Source organism: Dipodomys merriami, unplaced genomic scaffold (assembly GCF_024711535.1).
Source record: "Dipodomys merriami isolate MVZ:Mamm:240054 unplaced genomic scaffold, mDipMer1.0.p SCAF_19, whole genome shotgun sequence".
NCBI classification, from domain to species: Eukaryota; Metazoa; Chordata; class Mammalia; order Rodentia; family Heteromyidae; genus Dipodomys; species Dipodomys merriami.
Window position 1 is genome coordinate 7,491,715 of NW_027203270.1, and position 25,643 is coordinate 7,517,357.

Sequence of the window (25,643 nt, forward strand, 5' to 3'; positions counted from 1 at the left end):
GTTTAGCTAGGATTTGGGAGGGAAAGTTCTAAACTAAGGACCAATAGCAACCATTTCAGGATGATCAATTTAGGTTTAATGTGAAGAACTTCCTAGCAATCACCAAAATTATCCACAGGGTGAATGCATTATAAGATAGTGAACTGTCTGACAATAGAAGAGTTCAGGAACAACCTTTTGTGCTTTGTGTGTGTGTGTGTGCATGTGCTTGAACTCACAGACTTGCACTCTTGGTTATTAGCTTTTTTCACTCAAAGCTATCACTTGAACCACATCTCTGTGCTTTGTGTGTGTGCATGTGCTTGAACTCACAGACTTGCACTCCTGGTTATTAGCTTTTTTCACTCACCACATCTCCATTTTTTACACACACACGCACGCACGCACGCGCGCACGGTCATAAGGTTTGAACTCAGGGCCTGGGTGCTGTCCCTGTCTTCTTTTGCTCAAGGCTAGCACTCTACCACTTTGAGCCACAGCTCCTCTTCTGGTTTCTGAGTGGTTAATTGGAGATAGTCTCACGGACTTTCTTGCCTGGGCTGGCTTTGAACCGCGATACTCAGATCTCAGCCTCCTGAGTGGCTGGGATTACAGGCATGAGCCACCAGCATCTAGCAATTTTTTGGCTTTTTGCTGGTTAATTGGAGATAAGAGTCTCTCAGATTGGTCTACCCAGCCTGGCTTTAAATCTTGGTCCTCAGATCTCAGCCTCCTGAAGAGCAAGGATTATAGGCATGAACCTCCAGTACCCAGGAGAGCCTAATCTTTTTTTTGGTACCAGTACTAGAGCTGAAACTCGGGGCCTAGGTATTACCCCTTAGCTTTTTCCCTCAATACCGATGCTTTACCACTTGAGCTACACCTCTACTTCCAGCTTTTGGCTGATTAATTTAAAATAAATCTCATGAACTTTCCTACCTGGGCTAGCTTCAAACCATGATCCTCAGATTTTAGAGTAGTTAGGATTACAGGCATGAGCTACTGGTACCTGGCTTTGCCTGTTACTTTTCTACTGTCTCCAAGTCCCTGGCTCCATGATATACTATACGTTGCTAATATGATAGAAGGGGTAACACTGAACAAGATGCAGCATACCAATAAACTGACATGTTGAAGTGAAACCCCTCTGCACAACTACTTAAAGATAATTAAAAAAATAACTTCAGCCAGACAAGTGTGTCTCATGCCTGTATTCCTAGCTACTCAAGATGCTGAGAACTGAGGATAGTGATTCCAAACCAGCCTGGGCAGGAAAGTTCGTGGGACTCTTATATCCACATAAACAACAAAAAGCCAGAAGTGGAGCTGTGGCTCAAGAGCTAGAGCACTAGCCTTGTGCAAAAAAGTTCAGGTACAGCGTCTAAGCCCTGAGTTCAAGCCTAAGGACCAACATTTTAAAAAATAATAAAAAATAAAGTTTCTTCTACATATAAAACCCTTCTTATTTCTTTGGCTCCTTCTCTCAGACTGTAAACATCCCCACATTTTTTCATTCTAGAAAACAGTGCCAGACACAGTTCCCCTGCTGTCCCAGCCACTCAGAACACTGAGGCAAAAAGATCATTTGAGTCCCCAAAATTCCAAAACAGCCAGGGTAACATGGTGAGATTTCCACTATTTTTAAATTAATTTTTAAAAATCTTTCCATGATTTTGAATTTATTTTTAGTTACTGCTTTTGCCTCTTCCCTTTTCAGCCAAAATTCTTAAAAACTAGTTCACACTGGCTATCTCTATCATCAAGTCCTACATCCCTTAATATCCAATATTAGTTTATACAATCTTAGACTGTCCCATGGAAATTATGCCTCCAAAAGTTATCAATGATTCCTAACTGCTGGATAAGTTTCTGGTCTTATTTTCTGGACTGGTGACATATTTATCCCTTCCTTATTGAAATGCATGTTGTTGTTGTTTTGGTCAGTCGTGGGGCTTGAACTCCAGGCCAGGGCACTGTACCTGAGCTCTTTTTGCTCAAGGCTAGTACACTACCACTCTGAGCCACAGCTCCACTTCCAGCTTTTTCTGTGATTAATTGGAGATAAAAAGTGTCACAGACTTTTCTGCCCCTGCTAGTTCTGAAAACTGTGATCCTCAGATCTCAGCCTTCTGGAGTAGCTAGGATTACAGGCATGAGCCATTGGCGCTGGGCCTGAAATTCTCTTTTCTTTATGTTTCTTCTTTGCTTGTTTCTGCTACTTCTTCATTTCTCAGTTTTGCTAATATAGTCTTTCCCAGTCTGTTGCATAGTCTTCCATAAAACTTCATACTTAGTTCTCTTTATTTTCTATTTGTTCTTTTGGAGCGTAGTGTTAACTATACCACATATTTGTTAATAATTTCCACAACTTTATCACTAATTCTTGTTATTTCTAAGTTCTAGAAGGACAAAACCAACTTTTTATAGGATATATAGTATTAGGATGTTCCATAAATACACCCAACTGAATCCATCTCCCTATTAACAAACCTTGCTCTTCTTGCTGTATCATCTATTTTAGTTGGTGATACTGCCATCTCTAGTCAATCAAGTTAGAAACCCAGCAGTGAACATTAGCTCTGTCCTTAGTTACCAAATCTTCCTATTTTTAACCTCTATCTTTCTATGTCATCCATTTCTTCTCTATTCTCATTCTATCATATCACTTTCTTCCTTAAATGGATCTCTCAAGATACTAACAGAATTTATTCATCTAAGTGTTTGGTTTTTCTTTCAAAAGAATCTGTATTTTAAGAGATATATATTGAAATACAAAATATGGTACATCTAAGATTTGCTTCAGGGGGCTGGGAAGGTGGGTCAGTGGTAGAGTGCTTGCCTTGAATGCATGAGGCCCTGGGTTCGATTCCTCAGCACCACATGAGCAAAAAGAAAAAAGCCGGAAGTGGCGCTGTGGCTCTAGTGGTAGAGCGCTAGCCTTGAGCTGAAGAGCTGAGGGACAGCACCCAGACCCAGAGTTCAGGCCCCACGACCGGACCCAAAAAAAAAAAAAAAAGATTTGCTACAGAAAAACTGTGTGAAATGGCCATGAGTTGCTAATTGTTGGTACTAGATAAGTAGATGAGAAGGGGTTCATTAAACTCTTCTGCTTTTATATAGTTTTTTTTTTAAAAAAAAAAAAAAGCTTATCCATTTTAAATGTATTACCTTTTATTTTTATTTTTTATTTTATTTTATTTTTATTTTTTGGGTCCAGTCGTGGCCCTGAACTCTGGGCCTGGGCGCTGTCCCTCAGCTCTTCAGCTCAAGGCTAGGGCTCTACCACTTGAGCCACAGCGCCACTTCTGGCTTTTTTTCTTTTTGCTTATGTGGTGCTGGGGAATCAAACCCAGGGCCTCATGCATGCAAGGCAAGCACTCTACCACTGAGCCACCTTCCCAGCCCCTGCAATACCTTTTATATGTAACATACACAAATAAAAATATACAGCCACATCCAATACACACCTAAACATATAAAGTCTGACCTTTAAGTATGGGAAACAAGGACGTCTTTAACAAGTACTTTATCAAACCCTGTACTTTAATAAGCCACCTGTAATTTCCAGAAAGCCACCTGTATCACACCCTCATGTTTACATAAGCTGTTCTTCCTGCCTGGCACATACTTCAGTATCCTGTAATTTGTTCACTATTTCTTACTCATTCTAGGCCAGGCATAACCTTTTTCAGAAAGCCCTCTTAACTGTGTCTCCAAGAGCTAGCTGTTTCATTTCTATGTTCTCATAATTCTATAGTAACACTGAATGTTATTTTAGCACTTACCTGGTTACACTGAAATTATTTGTTTCTTAGAGCAAGATCTTATCTTATTTAACTATGAGTCTCTGTTCATGGAATGAATGAATAAATAAACTGACAAGAGTACCAAGCAGAATGGATTTGGAGAAAAGAAACAACCTATTTTATATTTATTAAAGATAATCTTATCTTTAAAACTGTTCAGGGCTGGGAAGGTGGCTCAGTGGGGGAGCGCTTGCCTTGCATGCATAAGGCCCTGAGTTCGATTCCTCAGCACCACATATGCAAAAAGAAAAAAGCTGGAAGTGGCACTTTGGCTCAAGTGGTAGAGCGCTAGCCTTGAGCTGAAGAGCTGAGGAACAGCACCCAGGCCCAAAGTTCAGGCCCCACGACCAACCCCACCCCCCAAAAAAGGAGAGAACAAAAACTGTTCAGTAAATAGATAGATGATCATCCCTTTTACTGATAGAAAAATTGTAGCTCAGAGACATTAGAAAGTGATATAAATGATTGCACATGATAATGTCTAGTTTCTAATAAACGGATGACTTCATTTCCGAATAAGATGATATATCTAATACTCCTTAGGAATATTCTTAATCTACCTTTAGAGATTACACTTCAGTGATAAAAAGTATAAAGGCCGGGCGCCGGTGGCTCATGCCTGTAATCATAGCTACTCTGGAGGCTGAGATATGAGGATCACAGTTCAAAGCCAGCCCAGGCAGGAAAGTACGTGAGACTCTTATCTCCAATAAACCACTAGAACACCGGAAGTGGCACTGTGGCTCAAGCAGTAGAGCACTCACCTTGAGCTGAAGAGCACAGGCACAGTGCCCAAGCCCAGAGTTCAAGCCCTATGACCGACCAAAAAAAAAAAAAAGTATAGAGAAGACCAGCCACACATCTCAGCTATACTAATATTCTTTACAACTAGTCAGAGGACCATCTGTTTAGAGTATGCAGAAAAACATACTTAGCAAAAACCCCTTTGGAGCCAGTAGCTCTAAGAAACAATTTCAGAGTAATCAGGTAAGTGCTGTAATAACATGTAGTGCTATAATAGGACTGTGAGAACATACATATGAAACATCTAGCTCTTTTTTTGGGGGGGGGGGTTGTCATAAGGCTTGAACTCAGCCTGGGCGCTGTCCCTCAGCTCAACGCTAGGGCTCTACCACTTGAGCCACAGCACCACTTCCAGTTTTCTGGTGGTTAATTGGAGATAAGAGTCTCACAGACTTTCCTGCCCAGGCTGACTTTAAACCATAATCCTCAGCTCTCAGCCTCCTGAGTAACTAGGGTTACAGGCATGAGCCACTGGGACCCAGCACTACAATCACACTTTTATATGCCTATTCTTAACACTATTTAAAGAGCAATTCTTTGCATAGCATTTCACTGGAAATCCTGGGTTTGGAAATCTTCTTAGTTAACATTCTCCCAATTACAGGCTGTTCCATTCAATATTTTATGTTCGGTGGCACATATAAAACTAATAACTCACCTGCGTTGGCTTTAAGGTCTTCAGGTGTGACCATGACAACAAATCTGATTGCACGCTCATTTCGGAACATTTCATAAGACCACCGACGGATAGATCTCATGCATTTCACTGCAGCAATCCCATTGTTAGCTATAAGAACCTGGGAGGAAGGGAGATGGAAATTGAAAGAAAAGGCAAAAAAGAAAAGCAATGACAAAAGGAAAAAGATGAAAGAATTTTTGTTTATCTGTCTCTCTAAAAAGATCAAAACTTCAACCAGTAAACCTTGCTAGTTCACACTGTTAGAAACTAGCTCCCACATGAACAAGCAGTATTTTTAAGTGCTTGCTAGGCAAATACTTCAATATATGCTAGCTAGAATGTTCCTTTCCAATTTATTTGATGAAGAAGAAAAAGTCATGATTGTCAATACCCTGATACTCTGGTTTCTCTTCAGATTTTTTACCGATACACTGTTTGTGGACTATTCTATTATTGCTATTACATAGAGGATAGCAGAAAACAAGCTTCAAAAAGATGATGCATTATTTAGTGAGGAATGAAGGAAGACTAAACTGTTTGGTGTCATGTAATCTTTTCTTACATTAATTTGTAGAGATAGACAGAAGGGTCACAAGAAAAAACTATAAGAATCAAGGGCTAAGAGCATGGTGCAAGTGCTATGGCTGAGTACTTGCCTAGCAAGTGTGAGACCCAGTACTTCTGAAGGGGGGGGGCAGGGAGGGAAAGAGTAAATATGAAAGGAGAGAGGGAGGAAGGAAGGGAGGGAATGAGGAAAGGAGGGAGGGAGGGAATGAGGGAAGGAAGGAAGGAAGGAAGGAAGGGAGGGAGGGAGGGAGGGAGGGAGGAAGGGAGGGAGAGAGGGAGGGAGGGAAGGAAAACAGTGAAAGAATCAAATGATTCTGAGTCTTCTCTGTAAATAAACCTTTCACTTCCTCACTTGTCTTTCAATCATGCCCCTAATGATAACATAGGCTAATACATACATAATTTACCTTAATTGAAAGACTAATAAGCCAGGTGCCAGTCAGTGGCTCATACTTATGGCTAGTTACTCAAGAGGCTACAAGCTAGCTACTCAAGTTACTCAGAGGCTGAGATCTGAGGATGAAGGTTGGATAGTAAAGTCCATGAGATTCTTATCTCCAATTACCTAGAAAAAAGCCAGAAGTGGTACAGTACTAGCCTTGAGCAAAAAAGCTCGGGAACAGTGCCAGCTTCTAAGTTCAAGCCTCAGGTCTGGCAGAAAAAAAAAAAAAAAAAGACTAATAGAAGGACACAGATATCAATGAAGCAATACTTTTAGGAGTAGGAATACTGGTCCCCATCCTTCAATCTTTTAATTACCATAAGCTACTTCAACCAAGTTATTCTCTCAGCTCTGACATAGTTTAGATAACAATGACACATTTCAAAATACATGGAAAATCTCTTCAAGGATTTCATGTTGTCTAGTCCCTTGAAACATCTCAAACACCTGGTAGAAGGCAGAAAGTCACAATGTATCCTATCCAACTGTTTAAGTCTAAAACTCTCCACTGCTTTAGTTCTAAGTCTAATGCTATCACATATTATCTTTCACGAGCACCCCATGAGTCAGTCAATTCTTTAAATACTCCTAGTCAGATCAATGCAGCCCCACTTGTAAAACCACAAAATCTTTCAAAAGGAACATTATGGGCACAGTTTCTTCTCCTTAATCATGTATAACTAACTGATTAGCAATAAATGTGCTTCAGAAAACAGTAAAATTATATTCAGATGCTAGGAACATAAAGAACAATTCCGAATAAAAAGACAGTCTCTGAAAATCTAAATATCATCTTGGAAAAAATCTAACATTAAATTTCATATACTTTTGATTAAATAGGTCAGCAAGTTATAACTTACTTTCTCTATTACTTTATTTCCTCCAAAACGAGTAACAAATTCTGCTGGTGAAGCCACAGTGAAATCTCGCTGTGAGTCTATTTTCTTTCGGTCTCGACCTTGTTTTACAAGGTGCAAGCCAGACATGCTGGACCTTTAAAAATAGAGAAAACATGAAAATACATACATAGGATTTTGTCACATTACCCCCAATTTCTGGAAACCTGATTTCATTACTATACTCATAACAATATTTCCAGAGCAGACTTTTGGGTTTATATGCTGGCAGAGCACACACTTTTCAAATAGAAGAAAGAAAACAAATTTAAGGGGAAAAAAAATCCAAGCTCTTGAATAACAACAACAAATCAAGGTTTGTCAACAGATCCTATCACAAATTAGGAAATGTGATATGGTAAAAATAATAGACTCAGAGATGGTGAATGGCAAGCTGCTCTGGATCATGACTATGGCATACAGATGACCATCATCTCTGTATCTCTACCATTCACTTTCATCTGAGCTAAAACTCCATGCTTGCTATTATTACCTATGAAGTGCTTGACTAAGATATGTTTACTTTGATATCAAAATCAGCAACTAAAATCAAATTCTTCATAACAACAACAAATCAAGGTTTGTCAACAGATCCTATCACAAATTAGGAAATGTGATATGGTAAAAATAATAGACTCAGAGATGGTGAATGGCAAGCTGCTCTGGATCATGACTATGGCATACAGATGACCATCATCTCTGTATCTCTACCATTCACTTTCATCTGAGCTAAAACTCCATGCTTGCTATTATTACCTATGAAGTGCTTGACTAAGATATGTTTACTTTGATATCAAAATCAGCAACTAAAATCAAATTCTTCAGAAACATATTGTATTTTGTCAGTTTTTAAGACAGCTCACTCTAGACACCAATGGCATACACCTATAATCTTAGCTACTCAGGAGTCTAAAATCTGAAGATGGCAGCCAGGCCAACAAATCTAAGAGATTTTTTTTTTTTTTTTTGGTCGTGGGGCCTGCACTCTGGGCCTGGGCGCTGTCCCTCAGCTCTTCAGCTCAAGGCTAGCACTCTTACCACTTGAGCCACAGCACCACTTCCACCTTTTCCTGCTTATGTGGTGCTGAGGAATCGAACCCAAGGCCTCATGCATGCAAAGCAAGCACTCTACACTGAGCCACCTTCCCAGCCCCTCTAAGAGATTCTTTTTTTTTTTTTTTTTTTTTTGGTCCAGTTGTGGATCCTGAACTCTGGGCCTGAGCACTGTTCCTCAGCTCTTCTGCTCAAGGCTAGTGCCCTACCACTTGAGCCACAGCGCCACTTCCAGCTTTTTTCTTTTTGCTTATGTGGTGCTGAGGAATTGAACCCAGGGCCTCAGGCATGCAAGGCAAGCGCTCTACCACTGAGCCACCTTCCCAGTCCCTCTAAGAGATTCTTATCTCCAATTAACCAGAAAAAAACTAGAACCTACAAAAAGCCAGAGGTATGGCTTAAATAAAAAGTCTTGAGTAAAAAATGCCTAGCATGAGTGCAAGACCTGAAGTTAAAGCTCCAGGCCTGACACAAGAGAAAAACAAAAAAACATAGCCTCACTTTTTTTTTTAACTTTACAGAGATACTGTATCTCTGAAATTGGTATGTGTTTATACATATATCTTACTTAGAGGCCTTATTTAATTGGTAGTGCTGTTTTCCAAATGGCACACAAAATAATGATACTTGTAATAAAATAGTAGCATAGGCAGAACAAGCTTCCATTTAAATTCCAAATATGTCCATTTAATAACTCCAGTGATTCTGACAAACAATTTAACTTTGCTCAGCTTGTTTTCTCTTTATAAAATATGCATAATATTTACTGTTCCAGTTATTTAGATATTGTCCTCAACTGCAGGCCTGCCCTTAGATACTCTGCTCTGTGTCACTATGGCTAAGACACTTTTAATAGTTCTCTCCTGGTCAGTTCTGTAAATGAGAAGTTAGAAAGGAAAAAAGATTGTTAACCAGCTTGTTATTGATATTGCTTCAAGGGCAACAGAGAGTTAACTGCAGCCTAACAATTCTTTTAGCAGTCACAAGAAAAGCCTTAAAACTATCAGTAACAGGTCAGACAGCCAAGGAAAAACATCCTTGTATCACTTTATTACTGTCTGGACCATGTTGCTGGGTCTATGCATCACCTGGATAGATTTCTTCCTTAGGAATCTGAGCACCAGCTACTCAAAGCTTTTCCTGGTAAAACCATTTGTTTTCTCAGGCCCAGTTAGCTTTCTAAAGCTAACTCAAAGTAAACTCAGTATCCCTTTTTGCTCTTTCATCCTTCTAATATCTAAGTAACCAATTCTCACTGCTGAATGCATTGTTTCTAATTCTTAATGCAGTTTAACCTTCCCATACCCAGACTTTACTAATAGACTGTATGAAGAATAGTATTCTGATGATTATTGACAATTGGATATAAACTGTTTTAGACCAGGTGTCAGCAGGCTCACACCTGTAATCCTAGCTACTCATGAGGCTAAGATCTGAGGATCATCGTTTGAAGCTAGCCCAGGCAGGAAAGCCCATGACTTTGATCTCCAATCAACTACCAAAAAAGTCAGAAGTGGAACTGTGGCTCAAGTGGTAAAACACTAGCTTTGAGCATTTTAAAAGCTCAGAGACAATGCCCAGGCTCTGAGTTCAAGCCCCAGGACCAGCACAAAACACACACACAAAGACAAGACATATACACACACACAGACAAGACACATACACACACACACACACACACACACACACACAACTTCAGTTGTACATTGGTTTAAAGACAATTGCTTTGCCAGGCATCAGTGGCTCACACCTGTAATTCTAGCTATTCAAGAGGCTGAGATCTGAGGTTGGCAGTTCAAAGCTAGTCCAAGCAGGAATGACCATTAGATTGTTATATCCTCCAATTAACCCCCAGAAAACCAGAAGTGGCACTGTGGCTCAAGTGGTAGAGTGCTCACCTTGAGCTCAAGATCTGAGGGACAGCGCCCAGGCCCAGAGTTCAAGCCCCATTACTGACAAAAAAAAAAAAAAAAAAAAAGACAAATGCTTCTTCCTGTACACATTTGTTTTCTTCCTTTCCTACAATCTAATTCTGCAACTATATGTTTTCAAAGTAAAAAACTGATTATAATTTTCTTGCAAAGAAAATATCGTCTAGAGGGCTTAAAAAGAAATTCTACTGAATCTTCAAGAGGAGTTATCTTCCAAACTTCCAGACAACAGAAAAAGTATGAGACAGACCAAAACAAACAAAGGTGGTACATGAAAGGAAAATTTCAGGTCCATTTGGACTCATGACTATAGGTGCAAAAACAAAATATTTGAAATAATATTAGTGCAGAGATGGGCAAAGTATTTTTTTAGAAAAATTACTTCATGATGGTCAAGTCAAATTTATTCTAAGGTATTCAAGGATGGTTTGATTTCAGAAAATCTATAGATCAAAAAACTAAGAGAACCTAGAAAGTGAAATAAAATGAAAAAAAAGTCATAAAGATCAAAGAGGAAGAAATAGAACTGTCGTTTGGGGATGGTATTGTTATCTACAAATTTTATAGATAATTATCAGAAACAATAAGAGACTTTAATGGAGTTTTTTAAAAAGAATGGGTTTTGTTACTATATTCTCACAACACAGAGCATTTCCGTAACTACATGTGTAATAATTTTCCCCCTACACCAAGTAATTCTATAGCCTGAACAGGGTGTTCTTTAATTCAATTTAATTCCAAAACTATCTACCTGGATATAGCAGCAGATCCACAGGCTAAGGAATCAGTCCCTAAGATTTCATCCCTCTTCAAGATGCCAAGTCTCAGGTCATTACCTGTACTTCTGACCTACCAGTAATAAATTAGGGTTCTTAAAATTTCTTGTTGTGTTGTATTAATTAGCTAGAGCATCTCACAGGACTCAGAGCAACATTTTACTTTTATCCACATTTATTCACTTAATATAAAGAATATTACAAAAGATACAAACTGAGAAATGAAGGAAAACAAGGCATGGGGGCAAGGTATGTGGGAGGGGCACAGAGGTCTCATACCTTCTTCAGTTATACCATCCTCCAGGAAACTCCACATAATCAAAGCTCTGAAGCTCTCTAAAGACCACAGTTCAGAAATCATTTGCAGAGGCTTCATTATGTGGGCATAACTAATTATATCATTGGTCCCTGGTGATCCACTCAACCTTTAGGTCCTCTCCCCTCCCTGGAGGTCAGGTGTTGAGACAGAAAGTTCCAACCTTCTAATCATAGGGAGGTTTCCATGGCAACCAGCCCCATCTTGAGGTTATCCAGGAATCTAGTTCCCAGCCACTAATCTTTCTATTAACATACATACAAAAGGCATTTCTCACTTAAAAATATTCCAAGGGCCTAGGAGATATATGCTAGAGAAATGCATAAGACCACAATATCACAAATGTCTAAACATAAAATCAATACACAAAAAGTTCACAAAACGCCAGGTACCTGTTGGCTCACACCTATAATCCTAGCTACTCAAGAAACTGAGATCTGAGGATCATGCGGTTCAAAGCCAACCTAGACAAGAAAGTCTGTGAGACTCTTATCTACAATTAACCACAAGAAAACCGGAAGTGGCACTGTGGCTCAAGTGGTAAAGTGCTTGCCTTGAGCAGAAGAGCAAGGACGGAGCCCAGGCCCAGAGTTCAAGTCCCACAACAACAACAAAAAAGTTCACAAAATTAAATACAAATTAGGGAGTGGGAAGGTGGCTCAGTGGTAGAACGCTTGCCTTGCATGCCTGAGGCCTTGGGTTCGATCCTCAGCACATGAGCAAAAAGAAAAAAGCCGGCTCAAGTGATAAAGTGCTAGCCTTGAGCTGAAGAGCTGAGGGACAGCACCCAGGCCCAGAGTTCAGGCCCCACAACCGACCCAAAAAAATAGGCTACTGGGCTGGGAAGGTGGCTCAGTGGTAGAGCACTTGTCTTGCATGCCTGAGGCCCTGGGTTCAATTCCTCAGCACCACATAAGCAAAAAGAAAAAAGCCGGAAGTGGCGCTGTGGCTCAAGTGGTAGAGCGCTAGCCTTGAGCTGAAGAGCTGAGGGGCAGCGCCCAGGCCCAGAGTTCAGGAGGCCCCACGATCAGACCCAAAAAAAAAAAAAAAAAAAAAAAGCTACTAGGTTAACAGATGACATGGAAAAACAATGTAAAAGATACCTCTAGAAGGCTACAATATGACCATAGAGATTAAAATGAGATTTACATAAATATATTTTAACAGAAGTAGCAAATGGAATTCCCTAATTTTAAAACTGCTTCTTCCCTCACCAACTGTAACCCAACTTCTTCCAATAAATAGCAACAATTTTGTGTTGAATGAAAGTTGAAAAATACCAGAGGAGGGGCTGGGAAGGTGGCTCAGTGGTAGAGCACTTGCCTTGCAAGCCTGAGGCCCTGGGTTCGATTCCTCAGCACCATATAAGCAAAAAGAAAAAAGCCAGAAGTGGCACTGTGGCTCAAGTGGTAGAGTGCTCGCCTTGAGCTGAAGAGCTGAGGGACAGTGCCCAGGCACAGAGTTCAGGCCCCACGACTGGACCAAAAAAAAAAAAAAAGAAAGAAAAATACCAGAGGAAGAAAGCAAGAGTGAGAGAGACTGAAAAAGTACAAAGGCACAACTGGTAGGAGTAATTTCTAGTGACCAATTGTATAGTAACTCTGATCCTCAGATCTCAGCCTCCTGAGTTTCTAGGATTATAGGTAGGAGCCCCTAGTACCTAGCCTGCCCTACCTCCCTCCCTTCCTTCCTTCGATATAGAGATTGAACTTAGTGCAGTCACTCTCCCATTGAACTAAATTCTGACCTCTCTTTTAAAAAGTTTTATTTTTATTGTATTTATATGTATCTGGAAACTATGTGTATTTTAAATTTTATAATACTTTTATAATCTCTAATCTGTTATTTAATTTTTTTTTGTATAAGTACCACTCACAGGAGGATAGCAAGAAGGAATTGTGCAGAAACTAGTAGTGGCTTTTCCTACTAGACTTTTTTTTTTTTTTTTCCCAGTCGTGGGCCTGAACTCTGGGCCTGGGCACTGTCCCTCAGCTCTTCAGCTCAAGGCTAGCACTCTACCACTTGAGCCACAGCGCCACTTCTGGCTTTTTTCTTTTTGCTTATGTGGTGCTGAGGAATCAAACCCAGGGCCTCAAGCATGCAAGGCAAGCACTCTACCACTGAGCCACCTTCCCAGCCCCTCCTACTAGACTTAATTAGATACAGAAAAAAGGCTATGGCTGGCACTCAGTGTTTCAGCTTGCTAATAAATATCACTGAATTCACTAACCTGCCAAGACGGTGACACTTCATGCTACTTAGTCTGCTAAAATTTTCCTCATCCTTTTCTATCAAAGTATTTAATTATTCTGTACCTGGATTAAAATTAAGAAGAATCTTAAAGAAAATGAGCTCTACAAGCAGACTGATTTGTCCAAAATTATAAAGGAAGTCTGTGATACAAACAGCAAACAGACTTTTCTAGGTATCATTTCAGTGTTTTGCCAACTGTACCATGCATCATCTATGATGATAACAAACAACAATGGTCTGGAAACGGTGTCATGGGATAATTTTTTTCATTATTGTTATTATAAAGATGATGTACAGAGGTAATGAGTACATTTCTTTTATTTTTGTCAGTCATGGGGCTTGAATTGAATATATTTCTTTTTGAACAATGTCACCACTTCCCTCACTCTCTCCCAGTTTTTCCGATTCATTCCCACCCACAAGTGGTATAGTTCATTTTCAACATAGTATCTAGGGAGTACCACTCAAATATACCTGTTTTATATGAATAGCTTGGTGAAATTTTTTGGAAGCAGCAAGATTGGTGGCATTATGGTTTTAACTAAAAGCTTTGTACTTGCTAGGCAGATGCGCTACCACTTAAGCCATGCCTCCAGCCCTTTTTTTGTGCTGGCCCTGGGGCATGAACTCTGGTCCCTGACATTGTGTTGTCTCTGAACTTTGTGCTCAAGGCTAGCACTCTACCATTTAAGCCACAGCCTTTTGTGTTTTCGTTATTTTTCAGATAATATTTTAATTTTTGCTTCTGTAGACTCAGACTGTGATCCTTTCAGTTGCAGCATTCTGCTTAGCTGGGATTACATTTGTGTGCCATTATGCCCAGCTTATTGAAATGATGAGATCTTGCTAACTTTTTTTTTTTTCTTGCTAACTTCTCGTACGGCATGGTCTCCAAATCATAATCCTCCTGATTCCCACCTCCTAAGTGGCTGGGATTACAGATATAAGCCACTTCTCTGCTAAAATCATACTTTTTATACATGATTTTGACATATGTATCTAATTATTATCAACTGTCTCATAAGCGAGATTAAGATATAGAAGATTTCTATCATCCCTATGCTCCTTTGCAGTCATTTTTCTTACCCAAGTACTGATCAACTTTCTATGCTGTAGATTAGTTACCTTTGCTTTGAAATCTCTCTCTCCCACTCTCTCCCTGTTTCCTCCCCCCCCCCCCCCGCCCCTCACACACGGTATATTTGCTTTTATTTATTTATTTATTTTCCAGTCCTGGGGCCTAACTCAGGGCCTGGGCTCTGTCCTGATCTTCTTTTGCTCAAGGCTAGCACTCTACCAACTGAGCCACAGTACCACTTCCAGCTTTTTCTGAGTAGTTCATTAGAGATAAGGGTCTCATGGACTTTGCTGCCCGGCCTTTGAACTACAATCCTCAGATCTCATCCTCCTGAGTAACTAGGATTACAGGCATGAGCCACCAGTGCTGACAGTATATGCGCTTTTATATTAATTTTCTTTATCTGAGTGTGATATTATGTCATTACTAAGTTGAAGCATTAATAATGATCACAGACTTGGGAGCTGAAAAAAACAAGTACATGGTAAATAATGCAAGAAAATTAATTGAAGAAAGTTAATTGTGGGTTTATAAAAACTGGATCCCAAAAGGGAAGGGGTGAATTATGTAACTATAACCCCTCTCTATATAACCTTTATAGTAACAATATTTAAAAAAAAAAACAGGTATATTTGATTGCTTGTGAATTGTAACTCAACAAAGTTGACCCTTAAAATTTTCTGTGTCAGCTGTGGTTCATACCTGTAATTCTAGCTACTCGGGAGGCTGAGATTTATTTGAGGAAAGTCTATTGAGACTTTTTTTTTTGGGGGGGGGGGTCCAGTCGTGGGGCCTGAACTTTGGGCCTGGGCGCTGTCCCTCAGCTCTTCAGCTCAAGGCTAGCGCTCTACCACTTGAGCCATAGCGCCACTTCTGGCTTTTTTCTTTTTGCTTATGTGGTGCTGGGGAATCGAACCCAGGGCCTCATGCATGCAAGGCAAGCGCTCTACCACTGAGCCACCTTCCCAGCCCCTCTATTGAGACTTTTATCTCCAATTAACCACCAAATAGCCAGAAATGGAGATGTAGCTCAAGTGCTACAGTGTTAGCCTTAAGCTCAAAAGTTCAAGGCTAGCACCCAGGTCCTAAGTTAAAGCCCCAGGACAGGATTTAAAAAAAAAAAATCATTATGGCAACCATGCACTAGGGACTCACTCCTGTAATCCTACCTACTCAAAAGCCTGAGATATAAGGATCCATGGTTCAAAACCAGACCAGACAGGAAAGTCTGTGAGACTCTTATCTCCAATTAACCAGCAAAAAGACAGAAGTTGAGGTATAGCTCAAGTGGTAGAGCACCAGCCTCAAGCAAAATAGCCAAGCTTAAAGCCCAATACTTGCACACATGAACACATGTGTAAACACATGCACAGTGGTGGGTACATCAGTGGTGTTTTTCTTTCATTGTTTTGCCTAATTCCAGTTAATTTTCAGGAAATTTTGTTCAAAATAAAGATTTCAGATTACAATCCCAGCAAGCAAAAGAACAAAAGATAATGGAGGGACCCTTAATTAATGCCTTCCAACAAGTCTTTCATGGCAATACTCTCCTGGAAAGTCAGAGATTTGTAAGAAGCCAAAAAGCCCCAACTCATTTCCTCCGGATTTCTAACAAAATAAAAGTTCCTAGGATAAGAGAGTTGGGCATCCTCAACAACTCCAGTCTGGCTCTATGCCAAGACAATTATTGCAGGCACCTTTTCTGGCCTCAGAGACTATTCAAGGGTTTTCAGCAAAACTAGCTTCTACAGGATGCTACACAGAATAAAGAACAATTATCCATCCTTCACAATAGCTGAGAAAACTTCACTCTTCAAATGACAGCCAAACCCGGTGGGTAAAGTTGACACAGACCCAAGTACCATAACAAACTAATAGCATAGCAAGGTCCACACAAGATGCTTATTTGCAATGTACTTATACTAATACACATATGCTCACATATCTTTCATTCAAATTCTAGATGTAAAATAAATCATTTAGAAATTGGGAAACAAAAAAATAATTCAGGAGCAAATATACTCATTTTTATTCATTTCCTTAAGGTATTTTTAAAGGCATTCATTTTCACAGATACAAAATAAAAATCCATCTAATTTCCCATAAATTCTAGGTTTAGCTGTCAAGTGTCTTACTGAAGATATACGTTGCCTAAAACTTACCTTTGAAGCATGTAATAGCTCATCTCCTTATATTCCTAAGCAGAACCCTTCATATCAAGATGTCAAATGATGGAAGTTTTTTTTTTAGATGTTGTCCTGGTAAACACAAGCCGCAGTCCCTCCTCCTGTTGCAGCTGCTTAAAACCCAAGAGGACAAGAGATACTATGCCATCATCTATTTCTTGGCACCTTCTTCAGTCAGCCTGACAGCCTCAAACTACAGGCTTTTGTCTACTTTGTCCTCAATTTCTATATTCCCCATCTTTTCTCTTTTCTTTTTTCTTTTTTTTTTTTTTTTGCATTTCACCCTATACATAGGTCACATACAGAATTAGTTGATTTCCCAAGAGAATCTTGAGGTGGGGAGGTGGGCGGAACAAAAAACCTTGGGTAACTAGAAAACAGCAGCTCTGTTTCAGCGGCAACAAACATGTTTCATTGTCACTTTCTCCTGACAATCACCAGAGAAAAGTTCCAGTGCCCTTTCTGGCTGCCAGGAGCACCTGACAGGGAGGGCCCAGGATAAAAAGAAGGCAAAGTTTACCAGGACAAGTAAGCTAAGAAAATAATTAGGTCATGAAATCCGGAGGGAGGAGGATAGCACAGCCTAAGTGGGTAGTTTCTGAGACCCACAAAGCAAGTAGTATCGATTATTATTCTCCAAGTGGAGCATGTAAGGTGAGGAAGCATGTCACAACTAGGAAACTCTGAAAAGTGGGAACCATAATTCTAATTTTCAGTCCTTCTATCTTTACATCTCTTCAGGATAAAATCTGTCAAATAGAAAGCACTGGAGCCTTTATCTGGACAGTTAAAGTTGCCATGGATATAGCTCAATTTTACACACTACAACTATCTACAGATGGAGAATCTCTCTAAAAGGTAACCAAATCTCTGCCTTGGTTATAAAGTTAAAATATTCAAAAAGCAAATAAATCCTTAATGTAGAATAAAGCAGTCCAATATCAGAAAAATATACAAAAGAGGCAAACTCAATAACCAAGTTTATTTCCTTTCACCAAAAGAATCTTTCTGAGATAACCAAAAACTAATACAACCACCTGCCCAGATCCAAAAGCAAAGCTTTCTGCAGCCCATAATCCTTCTGTAATAATAGAAGAAATTTAAAAACAAACCACAAAACACAGTCACATCTCTAAATTTAAAGCATTTTCATTTTAATATATCATGAAAAGTGTGTCCAAGGTATAAATATACCTGACACAAAATCCAACGGAAGCCCACACAATACCAGCATTGTAATTTGTCAAGTATCAAGGGTGATGCAGCAGTTTATCCAGTAGACAGTAATGCATTCACTGGCTTGATTGCCCTGCAGACTGAGCAGACTGCATTGTGACCATATGTATAAATCAACTGACCATATGTACAAAGGTTTCTCTGTGGCATCTACATTCTGTTACACTGAGCTATGCCTACCCTTGCAACAATGCCACCTGGTCTTAATAACTATAGCTTCACAACAGGTATTGGAATCAAGTAGTATTAATTCTTCCAACTTTCCTTTTTCAAGATTATTTGGGTTATTCTGGTACTTTGGGTTTTCACATGAATTTTAGGGTAAGCTTGTCAGATTCTAGAAAGGAAAGAAAAAAAAAAAACGCTTGATGGGATTCCCCTCCCCCCCAAACCCCTACCTCGGCAACAACCCCACCCCCCACCCCCTAGGGCTTGAACTTAGGGCCTAGGCACTGTCCCTGAGCTTTTTTTGTTCAAGATTAGTGCTCTACCACTTTGAGCCACAGCTCCACTTCCAGTTTCTGGTGGTTAACTGGAGATAAGTCTCACGGACTTTCATGCCCCAGCTGACTTTGAACTGTGATCCTCGTATCTCAGATGCCTGAGTAGCTAGAAATACAGGCATGAGTTCCAGCACCCAGTGGGATTTTATTTATTTTGTCCAATCCTGGGGCTTGAACTCAGAGTCTACACACTGTCCCTGAGCTTTCTTTGCTCAAGTCTAGCACTCTACCACTTGAACCACAGCGCTACTTCTGGCCTTTTCTGTTTATGTGGTACTGAGGAATTGAACCAGGCTTTGTGCATGCTAGGCAAGCACTCTACCACTAAGCCACAATCCCACCCCCAGGGATTTTTTATATAGACTAAATTTATGTATAATTTTAGGGAGAGCTGCCATCTTGGCAATACTGAGTCTTCCAATCCATAAATATGAATATTTTCCATTTATTTAGATCTTTGATTTCTGTTGGCAATGTTCTATAGTGTTAAACACAACTTTTGAACCTTTTTGGTTAAATTTTTCTTATTATTTTAGATGCTACTATGAATATAATCAATTCCCAATTTCATTTTTTGATTGCTCATTTTTAGCTAGCATAAGAATAGCATAAGAAGATACTGATCTTGAAACCTGTGACCTTGATAACAATCTCCTTTGAAACTTTTGTTAAGAACCCAGTACCAATGGCTCAGGACTGTAATCCTACTTAATTAGAAGGCTGAGATCTGAGGATCCTGGTTCAAAGCCAGCCTCAGCAGGAAAGTCCATGAGGCTCTTACCTTCAATTAACCACCAAAAAGCTGGAAGTAAAGCACAGCATCAGTGGCTCATGCTTGCAATACTACTCAGGAGACTAAGATCTGAGGATCATGGATCAAAGCCAATGTGGCAGGAAAGTCCATGAAATCATCAATTAACTACCAAAAAGCCAGAAACGGTGCTGTGACTCAAAGTGGTAAAGCATTAGCCTTGAGCACTAAAGCTCAGGGACAGTGCCTAGGCCCTGATTCAAGCCCTAGGACCAAGACACACATTAAAAAAAATATGGGGGCTGGGAAGGTGGCTCAGTGGTAGAGTGCTTGCCTTGCATGCATGAGGCCCTGGGTTGGATTCCTCAGCACCACATAAGCAGAAAAAGCCGGAGGTGGCGCTGTGGCTCAAGTGGTAGAGCACTAGCCTTGAGCTAAAGAACTGAGGGATGGTGCCCAGGCCCAGAGTTCAGGCCCCACGACTCACCAAAAAAAAAAAAAAAAATCAGGGATTAAAAAAAACATGGAAGTAGAGGTGTGGCTCAAGTAGTAGGGTGCCTTGAGCATAAAAGTTAAGGGAGATAGGAGCCTGTAATCCTAGCTACTCAGGAGGTTAAGATGTGAGGATTGTGGTTTGAAGTCAGCTTTGACAGAAGAGTCCCAGTGAGACTCTTATCTCCAATTAATCACTCAAAAACTGGAAGTGCCTAGTGGGGCTCAAAGTGATAAAGTGCTAACCTTGAGTAAAAAAGCTCAGGGATAGTGCTCAGGCCCTGAGTTCAAGCCTCACAACTACTTATTTATAGATAGATAGATAGATAGATAGATAGATAGATAGATAGATAGATAGATAGATAGAGTGAAAGGTCAAGGTGCTAAGTTCAAGGGAACCATACTGGTAAAAAAAGAGAGAGACTATTAAGTTGGATGAATTCCAGATCTGGGCAACATCACCTAGCAGATAGGAAAAAAAACTGAGATATAAGACCTGCTCCCTCTTAAAACTACCAAAAAAAAAACTTTAAAATTAAATTTTAAAAGATTTTTAGTAATATGAAAAAATATTAAATGAATATAAGGAAGAAACGTGGCTAGAAGTATAGCTTAGTAGCAGAATTGTTGCCTAGCATGTACAAGTCCCTGAAGTCATTTCTCAGAAGAATTTTCAAAAGAAAAAAAACACATACACACTGTGAAAAACTAAATTCTGTATTCATTAGGATACATTTTAATGAAATTCATTGGTAAGAAATAAAACACAATGAAAGAGAAAAATAAAATAGTGGTTATGGCCAGGCCCAGGTGGCTCACTCACGCCTGTAATCCTAGCTACTCAGGAGGCTGAGATCTGAGGATCGCAGTTCAAAGCCAGACTGGGCAGGAAAGTCCGTGAGACTCTTATCCCCAATAAAACCACTGGAAAACTGAAGTGGCACTGTGGCTCAAGCGGTAGAACTCTGGCCTTGAGCTGAAGAGCTGAAGGATAGCACCCAGGCCCAGAGTTCAAGCCCCACGACCAACCAAAAAAAATAGTGGTTATCACTGAATGATTGCATTATTTCCATTACTATACTTGCTGAATTTCTAACTTTCGTAAAATGAGCACAGATTACTTGTAATAATTTTAAAATACAAAAATATAAAGTGGTAAGTGCAAACTTTATTTGTAAATTTATGCTAATAAAAGTATAATCAGCCGGGCACCGGTGGCTCACAACCTGTAATCCTAGCTACTCAGGAGGCTGAGATCTGAGGATCATGGTTCAAAGCCAGCCCAGGCAGGAAACTCTGTGAGTGAGACTCTTATCTCCAATAAACCACTAGAAAACTGGAAGTGGTGTTGTGGCTCAAGTGGTAGAGTGTTCGCCTTGAGCTGAAGAGTGCAGAGACAGTGCCCAAGCCCAGAGTTCAAGCCCCATGACCGACAAAAAAAAAAAAAAAAGTATAATCTAGAAGTAAACTTGAATAAATTATACTGTCAAGTAGTTGTCCTGATCGCTACTTACAACATTCATAGTTATATTTCCATAGTCAGCTAAGGTTACAAAATAATCCCGACACTGAAAACATACAGATGAATATAGACAGCTTCTGTTTTCTGAATGGGAAGAAGGGAAGTGTGGGAGATAGAGGGAGGAAACTATTGTCCTCAGCAAAAGAGTTCCAAATTACAGATCTCATAATGATCTGGACTATCTACTCATCAGTAAGGCACCACAGTAAGTGGGAATGTCAAGGAGAAGTAGGGTTGGGGCTGGGAAGGTAGCTCAGTGGTAGAGTGCTTGCCTTGCATGCAAAAGGCCCTGGATTCCATTCCTCAGCCCCACATAAGCAGAAAGAAAAAAGCCAGAAGTGGTGCTGTGGCTCAAGTGGTAGAGCACTAGCCTTGAGCTGAAGAGTTGAGGGACAGTGCCCAGGCCCAGAGTTCAGGCCCCACTACTGGACAAAAAAAAAAAAAAAAAAAAAAGGAGAAGTAGGGCTCTGGTGGCTCATGCCTATAATCCTAGCTACTCAAGAAGCTGAGATCTGAGGACTGCAGTTCAAAGACAGCCCAGGCAGGAAAAGTCTGTGAAACTCCTATCTCCTATTAACCACCAGAAAAACTGGAAACAGCGACAGCGCTGCAGTGGTAGAGCGCTAGCCTTAAACAAAAGAATTTAGGAATAGCACCCAGATGCTGAGTTGTCACTAAGTCTGACAACTGACCAAAAGCAAAGTAACAACAACACACCACCATCATTAATGCAATGCCAAATTGTTGTGTAATACTACTGTACCTTTAAAGTATAGAATGTTTAAATCTTCTTTATTTTTTCCTTCCATTTCTCTCTATGCTGCCAAATCATTAATAATCCCATTTTTATTTTCCTGATTTTCTACCTCACAAATATTAAACAAGTCACTAGTTATTATCACAAAAATTATGTGAAAATAATATACTAGATTAAAAGATTTAAGAGACACAATATTCAACATGTGTACTTGAATGGAGTGCATACTTATTTAACCAAAACTTGTAAATCAATTGGAAAAAATTTGAATGGTATGTACATTAAATGGTTGAAAATTTGAAACAGAAAGATGTAGATTTTTTTTACACAAAAACATAAACAACAACAGATCATGCCCAACACTGGTAGCTCACACTTCTTCTGATCCTAGCTACTCAGAAAGAATCAGAAGAACTGAGGTTCAAAACTAGTACAACAAAAAGTTTTTGAGATTCCCATCTCAACCAATAGCTGGGTGTATTGGCACATACCTGGAATCTCAGCTACTCAGGAGGCTGAAATCCAGAGAATCAAGTGATCCATGACTCCAAGTCAGATTAGGCAAAAAAGATCGAGTCCCTATCTTAACAGTAAACATGAGCATGGTGGATCACACTTACACATGAAGTATAAATAGGAGAATCGCTATACAAGCTTTCCCAGGGATAAATTGAGTCCTGATCTCAAAAATAACCCAAATAAAAAAGGCTAGAAGCATGGCTTTAGCAGAACACCTGTCTAGCAAATTCTAGCCCCCGAGTTCAAGCCTCAGTATATACAATCTGACCTCACTTCCTGGGCTAGAGGGGGGGGTGTATGGGGGGAGGGGGGTGGGCAGGGGGAGGAGGGAGAAGGGGTAGATGGGTGGTGGGTGGTTGGGTGTGTGGGTGTGTGTATACTGAAAGAAACCAAAAGACTAAATGCTGGGAAAATAATAATCTCTGAGCCAGGCACCAGTAGCTCATGCCTGTAATCCTGCTACTCAGGAGGCTGAGATATGAAGATCACAGTTCATGAAGATCACAGTTCAAAGCCAGCCCAGGTAGGAAAGTCAATGAGACTCTTATCTCTAGTAAACTACCAGAAAAGCAGAAGTGGAGCTGTGGATCAAGTGGTAGAGCACTTGCCTTGAGCTCAAGAACTGAGGGACAGCACCCAGGCCCAGAATTCAAACCCCACAACCAACAAAAATAAATTAATTAAGTAATTAATAATAATAATAATAATTCTTAGTGGTAGATTGCTTATTTTTTGCCATTACTAGGATATGAACTCAGGGCCTTGTACTAGCTACACACACTAGCTTCAGTGTGCTGGCTCATGTTTTGTTTGTGGTTTACTGCTTCTTAAAGCATTATCTTTAAGATATTTTCAAATTCTATGCTTCCTTAATAAGGCTGACATTAAATTAGACAACTGCTCATAGAGAACTGAAACCTATCTACTACTACACTCAGGGTTCCTATTTGGTGTGTGGTAGACATTATGAGCTCTGACTAGACTCAATATCTATGACATTATTTAACACATGACTCAGTTTACCATCAAATAACTGTGAGTAAGCCAGGGGCCAGTGGCTCACACTTATAATCCTAGCTATAATCCTGAGAGCCAAGAATTGCAGTTTGAAGCCAGCCCAAGAAGGAAAAGTCCTTGAGATTCTTATCTCCAATAAACTACTCAGAAAAGGCCAGAAGTGACACTGTGGCTGAAGTGGTAGCCTTGAGCTGAAGAGCTGTCAGCACCCAGGCCCAGAGTTCAAGACCCAGAACTGACAAAACAAAACAAAAAAATATGGGTAATAGTAATGACTGTTAGTTCCAAAAGATAATATGGACTAGGGATATAACTCAACATTAAAACACACACAAATATGAGGCCTGGGTTTAATCACTTGTACAGGAGTGGGGAGGGGAAAGAAAGGGTAAATGGAAGAAAAAAGAGGTAGAAGGAAATAAAAAAGGGTGGAGAGAGAGAAGGAAAAGAGGTACAAGGTAAGAAGAATTTAAGGAAGGAGGGAGGAAAATAGGGTAGAGTATGCCAGCAAAAAAACAGGCCTTATCTCTCATTATCTCTTAGCCTTCTCTCTTACCAAAGGGAACAAAAGCTGAAAAGCAATCCCAGATTTTCTTAGAATCACACTTTAACATTATTATTTCCTATGGGTCTACATGAATTTTTTTAAGTCTACCACAATGAAATACAGTATCTAGAAATGGATTTCAAACTCAGTAGTTGTCCATTTGGGATCATGAGAATACTACAGTATATAGATTATTTCTAATTACAAAAGCATTTCTATATTCTGTAGTCAGGTTTTTCTGAGGAGTAAGACATATATAGAAGTAATCTCCCATTTAGATGATAAAGTTTCAAAGATGTTTGTAAAGCACTTTTCTAATCTAGAAAAGAAAAGAATTGACTTTCCCTTCACAAAGCCCTGCCTGAGTAAATTTGTTCTATTCTTCCAAAGCAGCAAATGTTTTGAATGAAGCTATAGAATACCTTATGCTGGATTTACCTACATACAGATACCAACAATTAAAGATTATTCTCAGATAAAGTCTTTAAATATGCTTGCTAGGCATGAAATGTTGGCTGAGCACATATTTTAAGTTGCTATATGAGAAAATTGAAATGAAGTTTCAAATTTTATACCACAAAGTACGTGATAAAAAAAGAAATCATACTAGTCAAAGAAGTAAAAGATACAAATAGGGAGATCACTTGCTTCCAACTGAACTTCAATCAGTAACTCAGCTAGTTACAAATACTAGCTTGACAAATTTGTTTACAATCCTATTTGACTGACAGCACAGGTATACAGAATAATTTCATCTCAAGTAGCATCCCAACAGAAACAGAAATGGCAAAAGCCTAAACAGACTTCTCCATTATATGCCACAAAATCATACATCAGTAATCAAAAGTAAGATGTCTACACTGTCTTTAAGCAACCTTCTTATACTACTAGTGAATTTTAGAAATATAACAACCTAGCTAATAGACAACTCCTAGCTGATTTTATCTAAAAATAAAAAGATAAAACAATTATCTTCTGTATGTTCTTTATTGTATATAACTACTTTCTTAGGGCCTTATTTTCAAATATTTACACCATAAAGTTTAGGGAGAGATTTATTCAATCTTTCACTAGAAAAGTATGACAAAAGTGATCCCCATCCCTGAAAAGTCTATTTTTTTTAATCCAGTTCAACCATCATATCACAAGACTTGTCATTTAGCACTTAATAAAGCCCTATGTGAGCAGGGGAGAGGGAGAAGGGCCAATATCATATTATAATAATTACATCACATGGCATTAGATAACTAATATCTCTTAGGAATGTGCCTACTCCTTCATTTATATCACTTATTCATTCTAGAAGCTGATACTAAACCCAATCAGTTTCTATTTAACTTCAAGTTCAGAGTGAAAATAAATGTCTAAATCACCATCTTCATTTTTACAGAGAGAATAGACAATTAGTTTAAGGAAAAAACATAAGATGTGAATGGGCACATGCCTAACTAGTTGCAGATGTGAGAGACAAAGTTTTTCATCTATCAAATGAATTTGATAAAATTTAAATTATTCTAAAGAACGTCTTAACTA

General features: G+C 39.4%; 1 protein-coding gene across 8 annotated transcripts in view; it reads right to left on the reverse strand.

The window, feature by feature from the left end:
* The window catches only part of Acaca (acetyl-CoA carboxylase alpha), a 297,113-nt gene that overhangs the window by 198,858 nt on the left and 72,612 nt on the right, over nt 1-25,643 (reverse strand). For 7 of the 8 annotated variants that reach the window (XM_070027132.1, XM_070027130.1, XM_070027131.1 and 4 more), the window contains 2 exons: nt 7,138-7,270; nt 5,248-5,386 (listed from right to left, as the gene is read on the reverse strand). In XM_070027132.1, the coding sequence (XP_069883233.1) occupies nt 5,248-5,386; nt 7,138-7,270 (272 nt within the window). Of the gene's footprint in view, nt 1-5,247; nt 5,387-7,137; nt 7,271-11,212; nt 11,232-25,643 lie in introns of those variants that run through there. The other variant, XM_070027136.1, reaches the window with a different exon arrangement.